Source organism: Staurois parvus, unplaced genomic scaffold (assembly GCF_062004578.1).
Source record: "Staurois parvus isolate SC_StPar_1 unplaced genomic scaffold, SC_StPar_1.0 ptg002147l, whole genome shotgun sequence".
Taxonomy (NCBI): Eukaryota; Metazoa; Chordata; class Amphibia; order Anura; family Ranidae; genus Staurois; species Staurois parvus.
In genome coordinates this window covers 56956-78743 of record NW_028319943.1, presented here as the reverse complement: position 1 = coordinate 78743, position 21788 = coordinate 56956, and the positions used below count along the sequence as shown (strand labels likewise).

General features: G+C 49.4%; 1 protein-coding gene across 3 annotated transcripts in view; it reads left to right on the top strand.

The window, feature by feature from the left end:
• Positions 1 to 12305, top strand: part of LOC149432420 (anoctamin-7-like) — a 35870-nt gene extending 23565 nt beyond the window's left edge. For 2 of the 3 annotated variants that reach the window (XM_089665220.1, XM_089665218.1), the window contains 6 exons: positions 1581 to 1717; positions 2198 to 2403; positions 3098 to 3240; positions 4967 to 5057; positions 5250 to 5409; positions 10387 to 12305. In XM_089665220.1, the coding sequence (XP_089521346.1) occupies positions 1581 to 1717; positions 2198 to 2403; positions 3098 to 3240; positions 4967 to 5057; positions 5250 to 5409; positions 10387 to 10421 (772 nt within the window). In that variant the 3' untranslated portion in view covers positions 10422 to 12305. The remainder of the gene's footprint in view (positions 1 to 1580; positions 1718 to 2197; positions 2404 to 3097; positions 3241 to 4966; positions 5058 to 5249; positions 5410 to 10386) is intronic. The other variant, XM_089665219.1, reaches the window with a different exon arrangement.
• Positions 12306 to 21788: the final 9483 nt, after the last annotated feature.

The window sequence follows — 21788 nt, the reverse complement described above, 5'->3', positions numbered from 1 at the left end:
AGTGACATATCTGATTGGAGGTCACCTAACCATTGGAACCTCAAGCTCCCTTTTTAAAGATATTGGGCCATAAATTGCTTGAAAGTGATGAAAATGGATCAGTTTTGGTGGTCATGGAGATGGGGAATGAAGGTACAAGTGGTGGGGATGGTCCATGTCAGGACCAAGCAACTATGTTGTATACAATTTGAGTTGAGTGGCATGTTTGAGTAGCTGACGTTTGGCAATGGAGATGAAGCTCCATCTTCCAGAATCAAGAACAAGGGGTTTGAGATCTTTCACATAGGGCATTCTAGCGTACAAAATATGTCAACAAGACAGAAATGCACCAAAGCCAAGATTTTAGGTTGACATATGGGCTCCCTGTATCTGCAGACCTCCTATGCCAACTCCTCCAATAGTATCTTCAAGTCTTTGAAGATGGACATTTATGGAAGATCTTCATGAACCCTGAAAATAAATAAGTCATGGTTTTATGAAAGAAATCATAAGGACCATCAATGAGGGACTCAAAAAGGCAATTTCAAGAATGCTTTGAGAAATTGGCAAAAAGTTAGGAGACAGAACTGCCCCTGATCCATAACATGAGCTGGTGTCCAGCCTTCTGACCCTCATTCTACAGTAGAGCAGTGGTCTCTAAACTTTGGCCCAGGGGCCAGATGCAGCCCTTTGCTTGCTTTCATCAAGCCCTTGGGGTACTATTTCATCCACTGATACCAACAATGGGACATAATTCCCCCTACTGACACTAATGAAAAGGCACAATATGTCCCAATTACACCAATGATCAGGCCCAATGACTCCAATGATAGGGAACAATTCCTCCCAATGACATCAACGATGGGATGCAATTTCTCCCAATGACATCAATTAAGGGGCCCAATGACAGTAATGATGGGTCACAATAACCTCCCAATTACACCAATGATCGGGCCCAATGGCTCCAATGATAGGGCACGATTCCTCCCAATGACATCAACAATGGGATACAATTCCTCCCAAAGACATCAATGATGGGCCCCAATGACAGCAATAATAGGGCACGATTCCTCCCAATGACATCAACGATGGGATACAATTCCTCCCAATGACATCAACGAATGGTCCCAATGACAGTAATGATGGGTCACAATAACCTTCCAATGACAGCAATGATAGGGCACAATTCCTCCCACTGACACCAAAGTTGGGGCGCTATTTCTCCCACTGACACTAAAGATGGGGCATTGTCTATTCCCACTGATGTCAGGACCTTTTCTACTCCCAGTAGCCAAGGTACTGCCCCCCTAGTCTGAAGGACAGTAAACTGGCCCTTTGTTTCGAAGGTTTGGAGATTCCTGCAGTAGAGGATGTTTTGACCCGTGGATATCATCTCAGACATCAGCAGTGGTGCCAAGCACTGTACGTCTCTCCTTGAAGGAGCTGGGACTTCATGTGTTGGGGTGCATGTGTGCCGCATCAGGAAGTTCTAGGACTGGAATATGTACATTTGAATAGATATAATATTGAATAAGTAAAGTATGTGGTTGATACTCAATGAGAGATCTGTCCAGTGTATCACCTGCTGCTTCCTCTGGCAGAAAGTTGAAGTCATGGCGGCAGAGGCGGCAGCTGGCCAAGGTCCGCGGGACGCAGATCTCCGAGGAACCCCAGCGATGGGAGGATGATTATGAACTCATTGAGTGTGAGGGGCTCTTCGAGGAGTACCTGGAGATGGGTGAGTGACCTGCTGGGGTAAAAGTCAGCTATCTATACCTCCAGAGAGTTCTAGATGGAATAAATGGACCCAACAAAGACATGGCCAAAGAGCAAATCCACTTGAGATGTATCCTACACACTAGGACGTGTCTGTTGGCTGCTCCATGGATGAGTTATCAACGCTTCATATTCCCACACAAGATACTGATCCTCCCATGTCAAGGTTCAGAAATCATGCTGCAGATTGACCAGGAGGAACACCTCCCCAAATATTGAATTTCACCAACACTTCCTCCTAGCCTACACCCCATCTCTATTATTTTACGAGGAGAAGACAATCAACTAACAGAGATTAAATATAAACCAATAAATGCACATAAATATAATTGTTATGTATGGAGATCTTAGGGCAGGGAAGAGATAGAGATGAGACCCTGTAAAGGGGGGGAGGGGGTCATTGTAGGCCGTCTATACCGCCCTGACCTGTCTCTTCTCTTAGTCATCCAGTTTGGTTTCATCACCATCTTCGTGGCCGCGTTCCCACTGGCTCCACTTTTCGCTCTGCTCAATAACTGGGTGGAAATTCGCCTGGACGCCCAGAAGTTTGTCTGCGAATATCGGCGCCCCGTGGCGGAGCGGGCTCAACATATCGGAGTCTGGTTCCATATCCTGGAAGCTCTGGCCCAACTCTCCGTCATTGTCAATGTGAGTGAGGAAAACTCTTGTTTGGAGCCATGTTCCTCTGCCCTTCTCTGCCCCTCTTCTAGGCCAGACCTGTCAATATATTTACCATTGATAACCAGAAGCAGGGGCGGACTGACAACTCATGGGGCCCCCGGGCAATAGGGGATCATGGGGCCCCTGTGTCCTTGCCCAAACTCAAAAAAGCCTATGAAAAAGGTACCAGGGGCATCTCAGGGGGCCTCCTACTGATCCCGGGCCCGCGCGCAGTGCCCGAGTTTCCAAATGGTCAGTCTGCCCCTGACCAAAAGTCTTCATATTCGGGTTTGGCTGTTATAGTTTATTAACATAGTAGTAGTTCAGTATTTAGACTGGAAGAGGCAGCAAAAAAAAGTCAAATGCTGAATGGAGGAGAGTGCAGAGTGACAGAGAGATGAGCTCATCGATCTTCTGTTGCTCCTTTCGCTGTCCAATCAAAGGCTGGGGGAGGGACAAGACCTGTAAGTATTACTGAACTACAGTGGAGAAAAATCAGGCCTCCTGCCTGCCAGACAGTACTGGGTAGTAGGGCTGTTCAATCACAGGACTGGATGGACAGAAGTAAACATCCTTTGGCAGCCCCCATATAGGCATGATAGGTTTATAGCGCCCCCCTATGTAAGTGTTAGGAAGATGGACGAGGCGAAGTCTGAGCCGCCGTGTCTCTTGCTTATTCCAGGCTTTCCTCATTGCCTTCACCTCCGACTTCCTACCGCGTCTTCTCTACCAATACGAATACGACAGCAACTTGGAGGGTTACCTGAACTTCACGCTGTCCTACTCCCCGCACAGCTACGTGTCCTCCAACCACACCCTGTGCAGGTGAGAGGTGCCGTATGTCCATGCATGTGTATAGAGGACACGCCATTGGCGGGTAGGTACATCTCTGGGGATGAGTGGCCGTGCGGCAATGGATCATCCTGGACCGAACGATTCAAGATGAGCTTCTTGACTCCTCAAGTACCCCCACCAGGCAGGGGCGTATTTACCACAAGGCATTTGCCTAGGGTGGCATTTTTCAGGGGGGCAGCGCTGCCCCCTGGAAGAAGGAACACACATCGCATGGGGACCAGGTGGGAGCCAAGAGAGCATGCAGGCTGCTTGATGTATGCAGAGCCCGACTCTCATTCCCGGGAATGTCCGGAGCTGTGAAGTTTCTTTCTCTCTCTTGCCTGGGAGGGGGGTGGCGGCGGGTGTATGGGGAGGTGGTGGTAGTGGAAGGCTTTCTTGGCCAGGGGGGTGTTGGTTGGTGTCAGGCTCTCTCCTTTGGGGGGTGGGTTGCTGGTTGGTGTTATGCCCTCTCCAGGGTTGGGGGGGGGGGTGTTGGTCAGTGTCAGGCTCTCTCCTTTGGGTGGGTTGTTGGTTGGTGTTGTGCTCTCTTTGCGGTTGGTGGGGGGTGTTGGTCAGTGTCAGGCTCTCTCCTTTGGGGGGGGGGTTGCTGGTTGGTGTTATGCCCTCTCCAGGGTTGGGGGGGTGTTGGTGTCAGGCTCTCTCCTTTGGTCCTTTGGGGGGGTTGGGTTGCTGGTTGGTGTTATGCCCTCTCCAGGGTTGGGGGGGGTGGTGGTGTTGGTGTCAGGCTCCCTCCTTTGGGGGGTTGTTGGTCAGTGTCAGGCTCTCTCCTTTGGGGGGTTGTTGGTCAGTGTCAGGCTCCCTCTTTGGGGGGTTGTTGGTCGGTGTCAGGCTCTCTCCTTTGGGGGGTGTTGGTCGGTTTCAGGCTCTCTCCTTTGGGGGGTTGTTGGTCAGTGTCAGGCTCTCTCCTTTGGTGGGTGTTGGTCGGTTTCAGGCTCTCTCCTTTGGGGGGTTGTTGGTCAGTGTCAGGCTCTCTCCTTTGGGGGGTGTTGGTCGGTGTCAGGCTCTCTCCTTTGGGGGGTTGTTGGTCAGTGTCAGGCTCTCTCCTTTGGGGGGTTGTTGGTCGGTGTCAGGCTCTCTCCTTTGGGGGGTTGTTGGTTGGTGTCAGGCTCTCTCCTTTGGGGGGTTGTTGGTTGGTGTCAGGCTCTCTCCTTTGTGGGGGTTGGTCGGTGTCAGGCTCTCTTTGGGGGGTTGTTGGTTGGTGTCAGGCTCTCTCTTTGGGGGGGTTGTTGGTCGGTGTCAGGCTTTCTTCGGGGGGAAGGTTGGGACGCCCCCGATTTCTGTGTTGCCTAGGGCAGCACAAAACCTAGATACACCACTGCCAACAGGTCATGTCATCGGAATTTCCCTCCATGGGAACAGCCAAGATCATCATCCATCCCAGGACATGGAATAGAATATATCCAACTCCCGCCAAGGGCCTCCATTGTATGTCGGAGAGCCTCAGATCGGATTGGAACCTCTGTCTGGATTGCATGGCTGTATGTGTCCCCATGAAGGAATTTCCCTACAGGGGGTCCATGGGGCCTCCAATATAAACGGATATTTTGGTAACCCGTTGTTCCTATTTCTGTTCCCTCACCAATAATTGGGGCCGTATCTGTATAGACTGGCATGTCTGCTGTATGTACCCCATACGTTTGTGGGAATCGGGGACACCCCGGGGTCAGAGTTCACCTGATCTCTCTGTATGGTGCAGGTACAAGGCGTTCCGGGATGAGGACGGTAGATACTCCCTCTTCTACTGGAAGCTCCTGGCCGTTCGGTTGGGGTTCATCATCGCCTTTGAGGTGAGTGCCCAAAAATCCGGTTAATAATCTGAGATTAGATATAGCAAACATCTGGGCTGTGATCTGTAAACCGGGATTGTATGGTGTGTGGGCGCCCTCGGTGTTGTACAATTGGAAGGGGAGGCGTGCCCCTGTATGTCAGTCTGATTGTCCACATTGTCCTGACGTCTGTCCATGTCCCCCCTCCCCCAGCACGTGGTGTTCTTCAGTCTGCGCTGTATTGATTGGATGGTCCCGGACATCCCCGACTCGGTGGAGATCCAGGTGAAGCGGGAGCGGTACCTGGCCAAGCAGGCGCTGGCCGACAACCAGGAGGTTCTGCTGACGGTGAGTCCGGCCTCCAGCTCCCCAGGTCAGTCAGCGGCACCATGTGTGTTGTGCGTTGCATGTGGCCGTGTTGTGACAGTGCGGTGTGTCGTGGTGTCGTGTCCCTGTGCCGTGCTGGATGTTGTGCCGGGCCGCACCGCCCTCACACTGCAGAAAACCACGCCCACCGCCCTACGCACCCGCCAGGTAACGCCACACGCAACATCTCACCACCTCTCTGGAAGATGGCGGAAATGCGTGGGAGGTCCGGGGAGGTAAAAACGCAGTCCGTCTGCCTAAATCTATTCCAATACGGATCGCATGTTAGTCCAGAGACACTAACCTAACATCAACCCCAACACTAACACCAACCCCAACAGTAACCCCAACACTAACACCAACCCCAACAGTAACCCCAACACTAACACCAACCCCAACACTAACACCAACCCCAACAGTAACCCCAATAGTAACACCAACCCTAACACCAACCCTAACACTAACCCCAACCCTAACACTAACACCAACCCCAACACTAACACCAACCCTAACATTAACCCCAACCCTAACACTAACCCCAACCCTAACACGAACACCAACCCTAACACTAACCCTAACACCAACCCCAACACTAACACCAACCCTAACACTAACACCAACCCTAACCCCAACCCTAACACTAACCCTAACACCAACCGTAACACTAACCCTAACACCAACCCCAACACTAACACCAACCCTAACACCAACCCCAACACTAACACCAACCCTAACACTAACCCCAACCCGAACACCAACCCTAACACTAACCCTAACACCAACCCCAACACTAACCCTAACACTAACCCCAACACCAACCCCAACACTAACCTAATCCTAACACCAACCCTAACACTCACCATTACACCACCTCTGATACCCCCCTCACACCCCCCTCTTCTGATCAGCACAGCCTTGTCACTGCCCCCGCTCCTCATCCCCGGGACCCCCGATGTGGAAGGTTGTTGTTTTGTTGTTAATAATAATAATTGTTAAGTAAAAAAGGAAATGTAAAAATATAAGCAAGAAAGGTTCTGTGACCCCCGAGAGACACTGAGAACACCGAGAGACACTGAGAACCCCGAGAGACACTGAGAACACCGAGAGACACTGAGAACCCCGAGAGACACTGAGAACACCGAGAGACACTGAGAACCCCGAGAGACACCGAGAGACACTGAGAACCCCGAGAGACACTGAGAACCCCGAGAGACACTGAGAACCCCGAGAGACACCGAGAACCCCGAGAGACACTGACAACCCCAAGAGACACTGAGAACCCCCTGCACCCTCTGCACCGCCAAACCCTATTCATACTCCCTTCATGCCCCCATCATGCCCGCTTCATATCCTCTTCATGTCCCCATCATGCCCGCTTCATATCCTCTTCATGTCCCATTCATGTCCCCATCATACCCCCTTCATGTCCCATTCATATCCTCATCATATCCCCTTCATGTCCTCTTCATATCCCCATCATACCCACTTCATATCCCCATCATACCCCCTTCATGTACCCATCATACCTCCTTCATATCTCCATCATACCCCCATCATACCCCCTTTATGTCCCCATCATATCCCTATCATACCCCCTTCATGTCCCCTTCATGTCCCCATCATACCCCCTTCATGTCCCATTCATATCCCCTTCATGTCCTCTTCATACCCCCTTCATGTCCCCTTCATATCCCCATCATACCCACTTCATGTCCCCATCATACCCCCTTCATGTACCCATCATACCTCCTTCATATCTCCATCATACCCCCTTTATGTCCCCATCATATCCCTATCATACCCCCTTCATGTCCCCATCATGCCCCCTTCATGTCCTCTTCATTACTCCATCATATCCCCATCATACCCCCTTCATAGCCCCATCATAGCCCCTTCATGTCCTCTTCATATCCCCATCATACCTCCTTCTTGCCCCCTTCATACCTTCTTCATGTCCCCATCATGCCCCCTTCATGTCCCCATCATACCCCCTTCATATCCTCTTCATACCCTCTTCATGTCCCCATCATGCCCCCCTTCATATTCCCATCATACCCCCTTCATATCCTCATCATACCTCCTTGATGTTCCCATCATACCTCCTTTATATCTCCTTCATGTCCCCATCATTCCCCCCTCATGTTTTCTTCATGTCCCCATCATACCCCCTTCATGTTCTCTTCATGTCCCCATCATACCCACTTCATATCCCCATCATAGCCCCTTCATTTCCTCTTCATATCCCCATCATACCCCCTTCATATCCTCATCATACCTCCTTCATGTCCCCATCATACCCCCTTCATATCCTCATCATACCTCCTTCATGTCCCCATCATACCCCCTTCATACCCCCTTTATATCCCCTTCCCACTCCCTTCATATCCCCTTCCAACTGACTCCAATGTATTTTGTCTGACCATGGTGATTTTTGGTGCAGTGAGAACTCTCAGTGTTGCTCATCCATCCTGTTGCTGAAGCCGTGTCATCCTTGTGGCTCTGTGGCCCCCGGCCGGCTCCTTTCAGTTTGTTGGCCATTCGGAGGAATTCGGAGACACAAATAGATTTCCATAAATTAGAAGCGGGGGACTCTGCGGACAATGGCGGCTCTCAGGGCCAGCGGCAGGGGTGGGGGAGGCAGCCTGGGGGGTTTCATTCTCGGATTAATCCTTTTCTCACCGAAGACGCCAATCTGGAGCACTTTCCTGAAAAGCGCGGCGTTTGACATCGGCCGCCCCCGTTACCTGCCATCGCCGCGGACAAAAGGCCGAATAAGGAGAGCTTTGTGCCGGGACGAGTTTTCTGACTCTTTTGTGTCCCAAACATTCCCAAATTCTAGAATAGCTCCACATTCCTGGGGGGGGGGGAGGGGTGCGGGTCTGCTGGGGGGGTCCCCATCCATGCGGGATAGAAAGGATTGTCTGATGATGGCGACCAAATCGAACAATCTGCTGCCATATATGTGTCCCGGAAGAAACAAATGGCCGATTGGTCCAGCCGGGAATGTGCTCGCGCCTGGGAGTACGCATGTGAGATCTATGTGATCCGCTAAATCACACGCATGTCACATGTAGGCCCCCCCCCGTTCATGTTAATGGGGCTGCCCTACGCATAAGAAACCTGGAAAAGACCTTCCTGACTCTTTTAGTTACTTCCTGGTTTCTGGCCAAGGCCAAAATGATGTCATACATCCCAGGCGTCTTCATGGGAGGAGGGGCTATCTCAGCTAAGCACACCTTCTGCCTGCATGGCAGAGCTAAGGGCAGATGGATTCCAGGAAGTAAATGCTACATGAATCATCTGCCCTTACTCAAGATGGCCGCAGCCAGAAAAGCTAGGGTTTTTTTTTTTTTTAAGTGATTTTTCAGCAATATAAAGCATGGAGACGTGGATGGATTGGGGGGTGGATGGGGGGGGGGGGGTTCGCTTTTAATATTAAAAATGACTTAAATAGTGTTTGCAGTTTGTGGTTCTCAGATACGATTTAATTTCATCCTAATAAGAACTAATTATTACTTAGGACATCTGTACTGTAAGCAAATGATGATGATTATTATTATTATTCAGAATCTATGTAAAATATTTATTATTATGGTTATTATTATTGTTATTATTATTATCATTATTATTTATGATCTATATTATTAAGAATCTATTTATTATTATTTATTTTTTTTATTATTATTATTATTATTATTATTGTTAGTAGTAGTAGTTGTAATAATAATAATATTATTCAGAATCTCTATATTATTATTATTATTATTGTATATTATTATTAAAGATTTATTTATTATTATTAGTAGTAGTATTGCTGTTGTTAATAAAAATAATAATATTATTATTATACAGGATACAGTTTGCTCAGCACTTTACAATATAAGGGAGACAATACAGCAACAATACAGTTCAATAAAAGAGGGATAGGAGGGGCTGATCCTGGGAGCTTACAATCTAAAGGAAGGGGGAGGTGATACAAAAAGTGATAACTGCGGGGGATAATCAAGTACAGTTCTTAGATGGAGGTGGGGTAGGCTCAGATCTATTTATTTATTATTATTGTAATTATTCAGGATCTATATATTATTTTTTATTATTATTAAATTATTATTATTATTATACAGGATTTATGGCGCCAAGAGTTTGCTCAGCGCTTTACAATATAACGGGAGACAATACAGCAACAATACAGATCAATACAAGAGGGATAGGAGGGCCCTGATCCTGGGAGCTTTAAATATCTATATATTATTTATTATTATTGTATATTATTATTATTATTATTATTATTAAGGATCTATTTATTATTATTATTATTATTATTATTATTATTTGTATTGATCTTGTTAATAATAATAATATTATTCAGGATCTGTATATTTATTATTATTTAGGATCTATATATTGTTATTATTATTCGTAATCAATATATTATTTATTATTGTAGTTATTCAGGATCTATATATTTATTATTATTATTCAGGGTCTATATATTTATTATTATTATTCAGGGTCTATATATTATTTTTTATTATTATAATTCAGGATCTAAATTTAATTACTATTATTATAATTAAGGGTCTAAATAATAATAATAATACAAATAATAATGATTATTACAATTATTATTATTTATCTATTTAATATTATTATTTAGAATCTTTATGTTATTATTAAATATTATTATTATTATTATTATTTAGGATCTATTTATTATTATTATTATTTAGGATCTATTTATTATTATTATTATTTAGGATCTATTTATTATTAATATTATTTAGGATCTATTTATTATTATTATTATTTAGGATCTATTTATTATTATTATTATTTAGGATCTATTTATTATTATTATTATTTAGGATCTATTTATTATTATTATTATCATTTAGGATCTATTTAATATTATTATTATTATTTAGGATCTATTTATTATTTTTATGTTTTGCAATAACATAAATGTGACTTTGTTCTTCTCCAGCAAGCAGCATTTCACCCTGCGGCCTGATGGACTGAGTTTGCTGAGACGTAGGCGGCCGGCGCCCGGAGATTAGGCAATAAATGTGATTGGGTCCGCAGCAATAGAGGGCGGAGTTATATATGGACTGCGGATCTACGGATGGAGTCGTTGGCTGGGAGAGCGCGGAGGAGGGGATGGAATAAACGTTCGATGTCTTCCTTGCAAAGCACAAAGACATTTAAGGTCTTCCAATGACGGACTGTTACACATCGATTGCACCAAAACTGTTTGGAACGCACAATGCCCCCCCCCCGGATGGAATTTATACTCATTACTGGTACTGAAGGTGACGGACGCACAATGGGTGTCACCGGCTGAGTCCTGATTGGACACTCACCATTGGAGGGAACTTCCTAGTAGAAGCACAAAGGGCCAGGGTAGGGGCCCCATTGCTTCCCCTTCGGTTCTCATTCCTTCCACTATACCGGCCTCCCCTCACCCGCTCACTCTGACCCCCTTCTATGTCACCGGCTCACCCTGACCCCCTTCTGTGTCACCCGCTCACCCTGACCCCCTTCTGTGTCACCGGCTCACCCTGACCCCCTTCTGTGTCACCCGCTCACCCTGACCCCCTTCTGTGTCACCCGCTCACCCTGACCCCCTTCTGTGTCACCCGCTCACCCTGACCCCCTTCTGTGTCACCCGCTCACCCTGTCCCCCTTCTGTGTCACCCGCTCACCCTGACCCCCTTCTGTGTCACCCGCTCACCCTGACCCCCTTCTGTGTCACCCGCTCACCCTGACCCCCTTCTGTGTCATCCGCTCACCCTGACCCCCTTCTATGTCACTGGCAATGCAAGAAAACAATAAATCCCAAAATATAGAGAACACGCCTTTAGCAAAGTGTCAGCCAGCATGTGCACAGGTATATGAATACAGAAGGCCCCACAGCTCCATGTGACTTTGTCTAGCCAATAGGAAGCCAGTTGGAGGATCATGCACTACCGGAGGGGGATCCTGGATGTGTCTGAAGATGGCTGTAAAGCAGAGATTTGCACTGCCGGGCCCTGGATGGCGACTCTGGAAGAGGACGGGGAAGAGGAAGGGGACGGGGAAGGGGACGGGGAAGAGGAAAAGGAAGTGGAAGGGGAAGAGGAAAAGGATGGGGAAGAGGAAGGGGAAGAGGAAGGGGAAGAGGAAGGGGAAGAGGAAAAGGAAGTGGAAGAGGAAGGGGAAGAGGAAAAGGATGGGGAAGAGGATGGGGAAGAGGAAGGGGAAGAGGAAGGGGAAGAGGAAGGGGAAGAGGAAAAGGAAGTGGAAGAGGAAGGGGAAGAGGATGGGGAAGTGGAAGGGGAAGAGGAAAAGGAAGTGGAAGGGGAAGAGGAAGGGGAAGAGGAAAAGGAAGGGGAAGAAGAAAAGGAAGAGGAAGGGGAAGGGGAAAGATAACATTTTTGTACCCGCTTCTTTTTTTTTTTTGCTGATTTCTAAGCAGTTCCAGGCATCTCTAGAAGATGAAACGTGATAGCTCCTCCCTGATCAGAGGGGCGGTCCAGTGACACCGTGTATAGCACGGGTGTCAAACTGACGGCCCTCCAGCTGTTGCCAAACTACAAGTCCCATGAGGCATTGCAAGATGGACAGTTACAAGTATGATTCCCAAAGGCAGAGGCATGATGGGACTTGTAGTTTCGCAACAGCTGGAGGGCCGCCAGTTTGACACTCCTGGTATATAGAGAAAGCACAGCTGGATCCTGATCACTTCCTCTTTCACAGGGGCCCGGTGTGGCCCTCAGACGTTTTGCTGGTGCATGGTCTGGGCTTTATGAGACAATAACTGGAGCATGAGAAACGCTGAACAATATCCACCGAAATCATTATTATGCTGGATGTGTCTTTGTAATAATAATAATAATAATAAAGCACAAGTATGTTGATGTTTCATGTGGAGGATCTATGGTAAAATATTGATTATTGATCCCCCCTCCTTGTCTCCGCCCCCTACCTGCCTCTGAGCAATGCCCCCTGGCTTCCACCTACTACCCACCTCCCAGCACCACCCCTTTTTAGAGAGTGAAGAACCAAGTATCATTCATGGTGCCGAGTCATTTGTATGGAATTTGTTAATGAAAATAATAAAAGTAAAATAGATCCCCTGCAGCCGGCAACAATAGATCCCCCCATCCCTAGCATCAATACACCATCTCCCTCAACAGTCGATCTCTCCCAAAATCCATTGGACTCCCTCCAGCAACAATAGATACCCCACCAGCAACAATAGAATAGATCCCCCCCCCCTCAACAACAGATCTGCACCTGCAACAATAGATCCCCACCAGCAACAATACAATAGACCCCCCTCAACAATAGATCTGTACCTGCAACAATACATCCCACAGCAGCCAGCAACAATAGAATAGACCCTCCCCCTCAACAATAGATCTTCACCTGCAACAATAGATCCCCACCAGAAACAATAGAATAGACCCCCCCAACAATAGATCTGCACCTGCAACAATAAATCCCCCAGCAGCAGCAATAGAATAGACCCATTCCCCTCAACAATAGATCTGCACCTGCAACAATACATCCCCCAGCAGCAAGCAACAAAAGACCCCTCCAGCAATAATAGACCATCCCAGCAATAATAGACTCCCCTCATGAACAATAGACCCCCTTAGCAAGAACAGACTATCCACAACCACATACTCTCCCAGCAACAATAAATCCCCCAGCAGCAGCAATAGAAAAGACCCATTCCCCTCAACAATAGATCTGCACCTGCAACAATACATCCCCCAGCAGCAAGCAACAAAAGACCCCTCCAGCAATAATAGACCATCCCAGCAATAATAGACTCCCCTCATGAACAATAGACCCCCTTAGCAAGAACAGACTATCCACAACCACATACTCTCCCAGCAACAATATATTTCCCAGCAGCAAGCATCAGTAGAGCCCTTTCCTCAACAGTAGATCTCTACCAGCAACAACTGACCCCCTCCCCAGTAACAATAGACCCCCCAACAATAGATCTGCCTCTGCAACAATAGATCCCCAAGTAGCCAGAGACAATACAGCCCACCATCAACAATAGATCCCACCAGTAACTATAGACCTCACACAAAAATTACTTCCCTAGCATCAACAGACCACCTCCACCAGCAGTAGATCGCTCCCAACAACAATGCCCCCTCCAGCAACAATAGATCCCCATTATCAATAATAAACCCCCTTAACAATAGATCTCCCCCTGCAACAATATATTCCCCAGCAGCCAGCAACAACAGACCCCTCCAGCAACAATAGATCCCCAGCATCAATAATAAACCCCCTTTACAATCGATCTTCCCCCTGCAACAATATATTCCCCAGCAGCCAGCAACAACAGACCCCTCCAGCAATAATAGACCATCCCAGCAATAATAGATCCTCCCCCCAGCAAGAACAGATTCTCTGCAACCAAATTTTCCCCCCGACAACAATAGATCTCTCAGCAGCAAGCATCATTAGACTCCTCCCTCAACAGTAGATCCCTCCCCCCAGCATCACTTGACCTCTCCAACAATAGATCTTCCCCTTCAACAATAGACCCCCCCAGCACCCCTTGCCATTACATACATTCAGTGTTGGGGGTTCCGGAACCGCGTTCCCCCCACGTTCCCCCACGTTCCAGCTCACCTCTGATGTGAGGAACCACAACTCCCAGCATCCTTTGTAGCTCTCCACACTGGGAGTTGTAATCCCGCCAGGTCTGGAGCGACTTTAATATGTTTAAGATACAAATAAGTGATAGCCGAGACCGCGCAGCTAATATTGGTCCCCTGAACACTGTGGCCCCGGGCCCCGCCTGGTATACAATGTAACATTTCTCAGTATACTTTGTTCTTCTCTCTGGCCCGGTGATTGCACAACGTCTGCAGATGGCTGCTTGTCCCCCAAACACGCCGCTGACCTCAGGAACTCTCCCTGTTGTCAGATGTTCGCTTTGTGATTGCAAAATTTGTACCCCGTGCAAGCAATTAAATTCTCATTTATAGCCGACGCCCAGGAACCCCCCGCAGCCAGATACAACCTGCGGCCATACGTGCAGCTAATTCAACCCCTCCCCCCCCCCAACACATTCCACGCGCTCTCCACTGCGAGCAGAAATATCAGAAATTACCTCTGTGTATCCATTACTGTATTCACATTTCTGGAGGGAATATCAAATATTGTATCATTTATGTGACACCAGTGACATCACCGAGAACGCGGCCTATCCGTTCACTAGAGAGCGGTGACATCACCGAGAACGCGGCCTATCCGTTCACTAGAGAGCGGTGACATCACCGAGAACGCGGCCTATCCGTTCACTAGAGAGCGGTGACGTCACCGAGAATGCGGCCTATCCGTTCACTAGAGAGCGGTGACATCACCGAGAAGGCGGCCTATCCGTTCACTAGAGAGCGGTGACTTCACCGAGAACGCGGCCTATCCGTTCACTAGAGAGCGGTGACGTCACCGAGAAGGCGGCCTATCCGTTCACTAGAGAGCGGTGACGTCACCGAGAAGGCGGCCTATCCGTTCACTAGAGAGCGGTGACGTCACAGAGAACGCGGCCTATCCATTCACTAGAGAGCGATGACGTCACAGAGAACGCGGCCTACCCGTTCACTAGAGAGCGGTGACGTCACAGAGAACGCGGCCTACCCGTTCACTAGAGAGCGGTGACGTCACCGAGAACGCGGCCTATCCGTTCACTAGAGAGCGGTGACGTCACCGAGAACGCGGCCTATCCGTTCACTAGAGAGCGGTGACGTCACCGAGAACGCGGCCTATCCGTTCACTAGAGAGCGGTGACGTCACCGAGAACGCGGCCTATCCGTTCACTAGAGAGTGGTGACGTCACCGAGAACGCGGCCTATCCGTTCACTAGAGAGCGGTGACGTCACCGAGAACGCGGTCTATCCGTTCACTAGAGAGCGGTGACGTCACCGAGAACGCGGCCTATCCGTTCACTAGAGAGCGGTGACGTCACCGAGAACGCGGCCTATCCGTTCACTAGAGAGCGGTGACGTCACAGAGAACGCGGCCTATCCGTTCACTAGAGAGCGGTGACGTCACCGAGAACGCGGCCTATCTGTTCACTAGAGAGCGATGAGATCACCGAGAACGCAGCCTATCCGTTCACTAGAGAGTGGTGACGTCACCGAGAACGCGGCCTATCCGTTCACTAGAGAGCGGTGACGTCACTGAGAACGCGGCCTATCCGTTCACTAGAGAGCGGTGACGTCACAGAGAACGCGGCCTATCCGTTCACTAGAGAGCGGTGACGTCACCGAGAACGCGGCCTATCTGTTCACTAGAGAGCGATGAGATCACCGAGAACGCAGCCTATCCGTTCACTAGAGAGCGATGACATCACTGAGAATGCAGCCTATCCGTTCACTAGAGGGCCCCGCGGGGCCACACTCCCCCCTCCCCCGGAGATGTCATCCTGTCTGCTGTAATCAGAAAAGATGGAGGCACAGTGTACAGCAGAGGTGGTGGGTACACAACCTGGCCCCCCACAGCCTGGCCCCCCCACAGCCTGGCCCCCCACAGCCGGTGGTATCCCCCCAGTCATTGTAGGCTGGGAAGGGCTGGGGGGCGGTAATGGTGGGAAATCCCAGATTTCATGTCGAACTTTGTAAGAGAGCCGTAAAATCATTGGCGGCGTTCCTTTCCGCGCCATCACATGCGTTTACAATTACAGAATGCGGTCCAGATCCTGGCATGGAATTCCATTTCCTTCACTGCGATTGTGAAACACATCACAGGAACGCTCACATCTGGGTACGACCGCAGCCATCCTCCCCCTCGCATCGATCGATTGCACAGACTGCGGTCCAGAGCGTGCGTGGCACCGGCTCCCCGCCACTCCTCGCTCTAACCGCGGCCACACGCGGATCGAGGCGAATACACAACCAATCATTCAATGCGACCGAAAGAAAATCACAAATCAAAAAGGTCCCCGCCTGATGGGGCGATCGATCGGCGATCGGCTGTGGTGGCATTGATCGCTTCTGATTGATCGAACAAATATCTGTGTACTGAGCAGAATTCAGATCGCTTCCATTTGGATACATTGTATTCTTTTTGTCCATAAGTAACACTTTTCCCTGTTCAGGTATACAATGCGGAAATATCAGCGATTGTTCAGCGACTACAGAACCGCGTCATGGGGGGCGGGAACATTTTATTACTGACAGTGGCAGAGATCACATGACCCGAAGATACAGCCCCCCTCAGGAGGATACATCGTCTGTTCGGTCACATGAATGGGGCAGCACAGTGACTTAGTGGTCAGCACTTCCTCCTCGCAGTACTCGGGTCGTCGGTTCGAATCCCAAACACGGCACCACCTGCCTGGAGTTTGCATGTTCTCCCTGTGCCTGCGTAGGTTTCCTCCAGTTACTCCGGTTTCCTCCCACACTCCAAAGACATGCTGGGAGGTGAATTGGCTCCTGTCTAAATTGTCCCTAGTATGTGTATGTATGAATGTGAGTTAGGGACCTTAGACTGTACGCTCCTCGGGGGCGGGGCCTGATGGGAATGTACAATATATATGTAAAGTGCGGCGTACATTGACGGTGATATATAAGTACCTGAAATGAATGAATGAATGCAATATAAGTACCTGGAATGAATGAATGAACATGATATAAGTACCTGGAATGAATGAATGAACATGATATAAGTACCTGGAATGAATGAATGAATGAATGCGATATAAGTACCTGGAATGAATGAATGAATGCGATATAAGTACCTGAAATGAATGAATGAATGCAATATAAGTACCTGGAATGAATGAATGAACATGATATAAGTACCTGGAATGAATGAATGAACATGATATAAGTACCTGAAATGAATGAATGAACATGATATAAGTACCTGGAATGAATGAATGAATGCTATATAAACACCTGAAATGAATGAATGAACATGATATAAGTACCTGGAATGAATGAATGAATGCGATATAAACACCTAAAATGAATGAATGCGATATGCGTTCCTCGACTACAAGTGAAGGGATGGACGCTGCTCCACCGACCCCAGGAGCCCAATGTTGAGGAATGGCCTAGGCTGCTGTTCTGGCCACGCCCACTAATGTATTTCTCCCCGCCCACCAGGGGCGAAACGCATCAGTAGGCATGGCCAGGACGGCAGCTGAGGTCATTCCTCAACATTGGGCTCCTGGGGTTGGTGGAGCAGCGTCCTTCACTTGTATTGGCTGACACTGGAATCGCTCAGCCTCGTGCCCCCCTCTTCTCACTCTCCAGGGGGGGGGGTGGCCCCTTCCTTCCATCCATAGCTATATATACTCTGCACTATGGATTTCTCAAACACGCAAATCATGTTTTAAATGTGTTCAAATTTAATTCCATTTGCATGTGTTTTCATCCCTGGTTACAGCACCTGCTGGCACCCTAGCAACCAAAGACTCAGCTGTCAGCCGGAGATGTGGTGATGGAGACCGCCCTAATTGTTAATAGGGGCTTTCAGATTCCAATAAGGACCCCCCACCACCACTGGGCCAGGGTGGCAGGGAAGAGGTCCCATGGGGCGTTCCCCCCAGCACAGTACCCAGGGGCAGACTGACCATTTGGGCACTTGGGCACTGCCCGAGGGCCCAGGGTCAGTAGGGGGCCCCATGAGATGCCCCTGGTACCTTTCATCGGCTTTTTTGGGTGCAGTTTGAGCGTGGGCGAGAATACAGGGGCCCCATGATCCCCTAATGCCCGGGGGCCCCATGAGCTGTCAGTCCGCCCCTGACAGGACCCCTCCGTGTTGTCTGTACTTTAACTCAACGTGTTGAAAACCTGATCCGTGTTTTTAGGCGCACCGGTGTGAATGGACCCCGAATCCCGAAACGTGGAACAGTTCCGTGTGCGTGGCATTGATCAATGTCTGAGCTGATGATTGATCACCTTCCTTGTATCGATCCGTGCAGAAAAGGGGAAGTATGTTACACTTATTGATACTTTGTGACACCGCAGAGGAGATCGCAGGGACCTCCGGACACCACGGATGACACAGAACCGTCTTCAGACACATCCATTGATAATCGTTCGGGAGGGAAGGAGGACTCAGCCCGGGTTCATGCCGATGCGGTGCGCAATTCTCAGCGTTTTCTGTGTGAATTCCGTATCAGAATCACCTCCTGTTCGTGCCAACCGCTGCGGGTGTGTATGTTAACGACACCCCAAAATCGGTCCGTAAAACGCGGTGCCATGTGCAGAATCGGATCACATAGGTGTGAGTACCTGTGCGATCCGATTCTGGTGCCGACCCAAAAAAAGGGTCCTGCGTGTTTTTGGTGCGGTGCGATTACAGACATACATAATGTACGCCTCCGATCGCACCGCACACAAATCACATGTGATCTGTAGGGGAATGCGGTGTGGTTCCCGTGTGAATCACGTGATTGGCAGGGAATGCGGTGCGGTTCCCGTGTGAATCACATGTGATTTGTAGAGGAATGCTGTGCGGTTCCCGTGTGAATCACATGTGATTTGTAGAGGAATGCTGTGCGGTTCCCGTGTGAATCACATGTGATTTGTAGAGGAATGCTGTGCGGTTCCTGTGTGAATCACATGTGATTTGTAGAGGAATGCGGTGCGGTTCCCGTGTGAATCACATGTGATTGGCAGGGAATGCGGTGCGGTTCCCGTGTGAATCACATGTGATTTGTAGAGGAATGCGGTGCGGTTCCTGTGTGAATCACATGTGATTTGTAGAGGAATGCGGTGCGGTTCCCGTGTGAATCACGTGTGATCTGTAGAGGAATGCGGTGCGGTTCCCGTGTGAATCACGTGTGATTTGTAGAGGAATGCGGTGCGGTTCCTGTTTGAATCACATGTGATTTGTAGAGGAATGTGGTACGGTTCCCGTGTGAATCACATGTGATTTGTAGAGGAATGCGGTGCGGTTCCTCTGTGAATCACATGTGATTTGTAGAGGAATGCGGTGCGGTTCCCGTGTGAATCACGTGATTGGCAGGAAATGCGGTGCGGTTCCCGTGTGAATTACATGTGATTTGTAGAGGAATGCGGTGCGGTTCCTGTGTGAATTACATGTGATTTGTAGAGGAATGCGGTGCGGTTTCCGTGTGAATCACATGTGATTTGTAGAGGAATGCGGTGCGGTTCCTGTGTGAATCACATGTGATTTGTAGAGGAATGCATGCGGTTTCCGTGTGAATCACATGTGATTTGTAGAGGAATGCGGTGCGGTTTCCATGTGAATCACACGTGATGTACCGCACTGCATGTATGTGAACCCAGGCTGAAGATGTATCCAATGTTAGTAATACAGGAATGACCAATCTAGACGATTGCCGGATCTCCATTCCACAGAAGACAATGACTGGAATCTCCTCCAACCTGCCGCTTCCGTCATCTCCCGGCATCTCCTGCCAAAACCTTTCATCTAGATAGAGAAGCCGAGGCGGAACATCACCCTCTCCATGGCGGAACATCACCCCCTCCATGGCGGAACGTCACCCTCTCCATGGCGGAACATCACCCTCTCCATGGCGGAACATCACCCCCTCCATGGCGGAACGTCACCCTCTCCATGGCGGAACATCACCCCCTCCATGGCGGAACATCACCCTCTCCATGGCGGAACGTCACCCTCTCCATGGCGGAACATCACCCTCTCCATGGCGGAACATCACCCTTTCCATGGCGGAACGTCACCCTTTCCATGGCGGAACGTCACCTTCTCCATGGCGGAACGTCGCCCTCTCCATGACGGAACGTCACCCCCTCCATGACCGAACGTCACCCTCTCCATGGCGGAACGTCGCCCTCTCCATGGCGGAACGTCACCTTCTCCATGGCGGAACGTCACCCTCTCCATGGCGGAACGCCACCCTCTCCATGGCGGAACGTCACCTTCTCCATGGCGGAACGTCACCCTCTCCATGACGGAACGTCACCCCCTCCATGGCGGAACGTCACCCTCTCCATGGCGGAACGTCACCCTCTCCATGGCAGAACGTCACCCTCTCCATGGCGGAACGTCACCTTCTCCATGACGGAACAACACCCTCTCCATGACGGAACGTCACCCCCTCCATGGCGGAACGTCACCCCCTCCATGGCGGAACGTCACCTTCTCCATGGCGGAACGTCACCCTCTCCATGACGGAACGTCACCCCCTCCATGATGGAACGTCACCCCTCCATGGCGGAACGTCACCCCCTCCATGGCGGAACGTCACCCTCTCCATGGCGGAACGTCACCCTCTCCATGGCAGAACGTCGCCTTCTCCATGGCGGAACGTCACCCCCTCCATGGCGGAACCTCACCTTCTCCATGGCGGAACGTCACCCTCTCCATGGCAGAGCGTCACCCTCTCCATGGCGGAACGTCACCTTCTCCATGGGGGAACGTCACCCTCTCCATGGCGGAGCGTCACCCTCTCCATGGCGGAACGTCACCTTCTCCATGGCGGAACGTCACCCTCTCCATGGTGGAATGTCACCCCCTCCATGGCGGAACATCACCCTCTCCATGGTGGAATGTCACCCTCTCCATCAACATGAACTCCTCCGCCGCTAGCTTTAGTACATAGATAGGAAGGGAGATTATATATATATATATATGAAATTTTTTCAGTTACTTCCTGGTTTCTGGCCTAGGCCACAATGATGTCATACATCCCAGGAGTCTTCATGGGAGGAGGGGGTTGATAGGGGGGTGTTTTTCTTATTTCTTAACAAAATATATCATGGAGACCTGGATGAATGGATGGATGGAGACTTGGATGAATGGAGACATGGATAAATGGATGAATAGCAGGGGCGAACTGACCATTTGGAAATTCGGGCATTGCCCAAGGGCCCGGGAACAGTAGGGGGCCCCATGAGATGCCCTCGGTACCTTTTTCATAGGCTCTTTTGAATTTGGGCAAGGACACAGGGGCCCCATGATCCCCTATTGCCCAGGTTTCCCATGAGTTGTCAGTCCGCCCCTGATGGATGAATGGATGGATAGATGGATGGATGGATGGAGACATGGATGGATGAATGGATGGATTGATGGAGACTTGGATGGATTGAGACATGGATGGATAGATGGATAAAGACATGGATGGATGGATGGAGGAGACTTGGATGGATGGATGGATGGATGGATGGAGACATGGATGGATGGAGACTTGGATGGATGAAGACTTGGATGAATGGATGGATGGAGACTTGAATGGATGGAGACTTGGATGAATGGAGGGATGGATGGATGAATGCATGGATACATGGATAGATGGATGAATGGATGGAGACATGGATGGATGGATGGATGAATGGATAGATGATGGATGGATGGATGAATGGACGGAGACATGGATGGATGGAGACTTGGATGGATGGAGACTTGGATGAATGG